We start from the raw sequence: 4,762 nt of genomic DNA on the forward strand, positions 1-4,762 counted from the left end.
TATTTCTTGTACTTTACCGTGTACAGAAATTTTTTTTTTCTTTAAAGCATTCACAAACGTTGCAATTTTGTTTTTCTTTATTGGCTTCTCAAATCGGTTGTGGTCTTCTGCGCATTCGGATATGAATTTTTCCCGCAACTCATTACCGTTTATTTCAATATTTAATAAAAACTCCGCAATGGAACTGGATGCAGCTTGACCGTTGGAGATGTTGAAAAGTTTCTGCTTGTCTATATTTTCATCAAACGGATTCAAATTACGATCAATTCCTTCAAAAAAGTTATTTAATTGTGCTGTACTCTTCTTTATTCTGTTCTTTTCCAAATCCGCCGTGATGTCCTGATTCTTTGTTAAACCTGTTTTCTGCAGGATGTGTGAAATTATCGAAGATCGTATACTGTGGCTTTTACACCAACGTTGACGGGCTGCTATAGAATTTGTAAAATGGAGTATACCCGTTAGCTTATTTGCCGCATCTGCATTTATTGTTTGTTCCAGCGTCAAGTCTATCGGCTGTCTTGAGAACGGTTTATCAGTCCGCTTTACTCCAAAGGAACCGTGTTTAAATGACTCTCTAAGTCCGGGATGAGTGTCATCAATTTTACATAAATTATGATGGTATTTAACAAGCCATCGTGCGTAATTGGGCTGGTTCAAAGCAAAAAATAAATTTGTGATTTTAGGCAACATATGTTTGAACAGTTCGAAGTTTGCCGTTCGAATACTTGCATTGAATAATAAATAGTATTCAATGAGATTTGCATAAATCATGAAAAACTGCGGTGTCTTGCCATGTTCGCCATTGAGAGTTTGTTCACGGTATTTCTCGTACTTTTCGGTGATCTCTAAAAGCGGCGGGTAATCTATTACAGGAGTTCTTGTGGGATTTTTACAGAAATTTCCCAGATACTTTATTATATCTTCTGTAATTTCAAGATTACTCTCTCTCAAAAAACGTTTGAAGTGTAGAATAGAAATTGCCAAACTTATCATAGAATGGAGTCTTTTGCACCGGTTGAAATGCTTACCCGTGATGAATCCGTTGATCGAACCACTAGCCAATAATTCAGTATCAATCATTATATTGGACAATCCGCAATTATCGATAATTTTCCCAATAGCTTTAAAGTAAGCCATCATGACGTGAAATGAACCAAGGTGAATAAACAGATTATTAAATCGGGGATTTTCTGTTGACTGTATTTGCAAAGCAACTTTAGCAATAGCCAGATCATAGCTAACTTGTATATATGTCTCACCACATTCTTCTGCAACTTTTAGACTCTGAATCATTGTTTCTTGTATGACAGCAGTATTAGTCGGAGATAAATTAATTGTTGTCAGATATGATATTCTTTGTTTAATCGAATCGTCAATATGAATTAAACTGTTGAATCCCACCCACATCGGAGTATCAGGAATTTCAAGTGCATGAGTAAACATCCACGCAAGATTTACTCTCTGTTGTGTTTTCAAACTGTCTGGTGTGTAATGTTCATCGGAATGCAATGGTTGTAAAACTTCTTGCATTCTTGGTCTCTTAGAATAAGGCTCCAGGTGTGGGTTGACAGTATCATATGTTCGTCTCCGTCTCTTTTTAACCGACTCTTTACTGGGTTGCACTTCAGCATCTTCGTCTTCAGCAATATCAGGAACAATGTCTTGAAATATAATTCCCACAGTATCATGTAAGGTGTCTTTGCCAGTTAAAGTATCGACAAATCGATCGAAATTATTGTAAGCTAATCCCGTATGAAGGTTTGGTTTTGGAACGATATCGTCGGGACAAATTTGTGACCTAGAACTAGCGGCATAAGTTGCTTCCGTTTCGAGTTCTTCAGTAGTAGTGTAACTACAGCAATGACCGAACCTGTTAATAATATTAACAACATTTCTGCTACTAGTTAAGCTTTTCAGAGCCATCGCAAGTGTTATGTGCTTCCCAGTTTTTATGCGCCCGTTTGAAACTGCATAAATCGCGTCCTGTGCGAACGGTGATGTCAGTCGCTGCCGCTTAATACTACTTTGTCGCCGTGACTCTGTACCGCTTAACAATGTAACAAAAAAATCAGTAAGATTTTTGGGTATTATGCACTCCCCGTCCGATAGATTTTCAACAGTGACATTGTCTGGTAATTTCCTGCGTTCGATTTGTAATATTTTAGCCCTCAGAAGTAATGCTGCTTTTTGAATAATATCGAAATCATCAAGTTTGTCCAAATCATCTGTTGAAAAACTCTCACCGAATGGCACAATTACTTTTTGCTTTTTATGTAAAATGACTGTGATTTTGTTTTTAAATGTTCCCAATAATTTAGTTTCGAGGTAATTGGAATGAAACTGTTTTGGTGAGGCGTTAAAGACATTTCTATACTCATAATTTAGACGATTGACATATATGGTTCGTAACAGTGTGAGATAAACGATTTTTTTGTTTTTAATAACAAATTCATCAACGTAACTGCATACTTCTTCATAAGCCAATTTATGACAATCCCACGCTTCGTGATATTCTGTACGTTGCTTAGGCTTCCTGCGCTCACACTCGTGTTCAAAATTAGTCAAGCATATTCTGTGATATGTGATGATTCTATTCGAACATAAAAAATCATCAATCTTCTGTAGCATTGTCAAATCGTTAGCTTCAGTGGCACATTTTTCAATCTTAGCAGCAATACTATTGTTTTCTGATGTGTGCAGTGATTGCCAACGTGCATTGTGCTTCTTCCGTGCTTTATCGCAGATAATACATGTTAGGCTGCTTGTCCTTCTTACCTCAGGTGAATCACTCGTTCCTACGTCTGCTACGTCTCCTACGTCACCAGTATCTTTACTTGATTTTTCAGAACAGAGTAAATTACTTGTCTCTGTTTCACAAGTACTTTGCTCTAGATCAGCATGACTATCTTCAGTACTGAAAAACAATTCGTCATATATTTATGTATTCAAATAACTTGTGAAAGTTAAAAAAAATGCTATTAACAAAAACACTTTGCCATTAAATTATCAAATATTTTTTGTACCTCGTTCGAGAGCATGATGGCTCGCTTGATGTTACATTTGTCTCAGTAGCCGAAGTTCCTGCACTTGTGCTGAAATAGAATTAATAATAAATTACATTCATATTTATGAAATATCAATTGGAATTTTTAAAATAACAATATTGAGTACTGCACAGAACAAAAATAATTAAAATTATTCCGTTGATTGTTTAGATTAATATTGACTTACCTCGTTTCAGAAATGGTTTGATCTCGCAAGGCTTTTCTGATTTTCTTCCCCAAAGCTGTATATTTTCTATAGCATGGCACATGATAACCTTGAATCTCATTAGGAACTAACGGCAAGACTACATTATTGAACAATAAACTATTATTTTGACGAATTGTTAAAATTGATTGGCATCTTGTAAGAGTATTTTCTGTGAACTTCAATATATTGTCTCCTTTTTTCATGCAAATTACACAAATAGCACGCGATTTCTCCATGATATTTTCTTCACGTAGCACAAATGAACTTCTATCCACGAGTGATTCTTTCGAACTAATGCCAGGACGTCTTTGTCGATATAATAACTGACGCTGTAGGCGTTTTTATATAATTCTCTGCTTATCTTAGGAGATAGTCGTTGTCGTGCGTTACTAATTCCAAGCCGACCCCGGGCAATGTTTGCCCGGGATAATGTTTACCGGTTGTATTTGTCTTTCGGCTTTTGGCCGAACGTGTTTAGACCGAGCGATCATTATCTTTTCGAGAATGCTAAAGGTCGGGGTGAGTCAGTGCGCTCACCACTCTCCCCCATTTGTAAGCGATTAGGATTGACTCCTTATCGAGGAGTAGGAGAATTGTAAGAATATTCGCCGGGAGAGCGCGCCTGCTCCCGGGGAACGATACAGAATAAACGCGCGAAAACAGAGCACGCAAAAAGCGCGTGCAAGCTCGGGCCAACCGGGGCGAAGCCGAGCTCGCCGAAAGGCACTCGCCTTCGTGAAGGGACACGCGCCGGTCCTGCGGGTTCGATATACGCGGCGCAATAGAATCCTGTATCGGAGATAGTACGTTTAATCGAGTGCAGTTGTAGTGATCGTTATCGGCATTCAAATACAGTCTAATTAAGATTAACCAAGTGTTCAAGTTTCAGTGGTTTCCCACCCCCTCCTCGCCTAATCCTGACAAGATCGATTAAAAAAAAGTCTACAGCTAAAAATCAGAAGTGGGATCAACCGCGAAGCTTAACACATATACAGCGAACAGATTAGAGATCGCCGCGAAATCGCGTAAACTACGAGTTACGAGTCTTCGAGAGAAGACAAAGACATTCACGAAAAAGCCGTTGAGTTCAAACGAGCCTCGAGGGCGTATGGTATTTACGCGGGCCCAGCTCAACATGGAACGCTCCAGGCTAGAGGGGCTGAATGTGGAGCAGCTCCAAGAGGAAGCCAGGAAAAATCTCCTGACAATTACAGGAGGGAAAGAAGCTCTCATAGAGAGACTGATGACGCATCAGGAGAAAAGCGGGACAGCCGAGGACCGCGATAAAGGAACATCAGCCAAGACGACTGATAAAGGACGGAAGGTCGGAGGAACCGATCAAGATAGAACGGAGACCATGATGATCCGCATGATGGAATCCATGCAGGAGCTCATGGAGCAACAGAGAAAAGCCCACGAGCTACAGCAACGGACAATCACGGAGCAGCAGCGGACAATCATGGAGCAGCAGCAACAATTTAACTTGCTCATCCAGACGATGACGAACCAA

At 39.3% G+C, this 4,762-nt stretch overlaps 1 protein-coding gene across 1 annotated transcript; it reads right to left on the minus strand.

Annotated features, from left to right (window-relative positions):
• Positions 1-58: 58 nt before the first annotated feature.
• LOC105556339 lies at positions 59-3,491 on the minus strand (the record flags this gene model as incomplete). Its single annotated transcript, XM_012003422.1, has 3 exons — positions 3,232-3,491; positions 3,024-3,092; positions 59-2,914 (listed from the first exon to the last, which is right to left on the minus strand). Coding segments are annotated over exons 1-3 (3,182 nt in total), but the record flags the coding sequence as incomplete, so codon positions are not given.
• Positions 3,492-4,762: the final 1,271 nt, after the last annotated feature.

Source organism: Vollenhovia emeryi, unplaced genomic scaffold (assembly GCF_000949405.1).
Source record: "Vollenhovia emeryi isolate VEMERY1.0 unplaced genomic scaffold, V.emery_V1.0 DF940091.1, whole genome shotgun sequence".
Lineage (NCBI taxonomy): Eukaryota > Metazoa > Arthropoda > Insecta > Hymenoptera > Formicidae > Vollenhovia > Vollenhovia emeryi.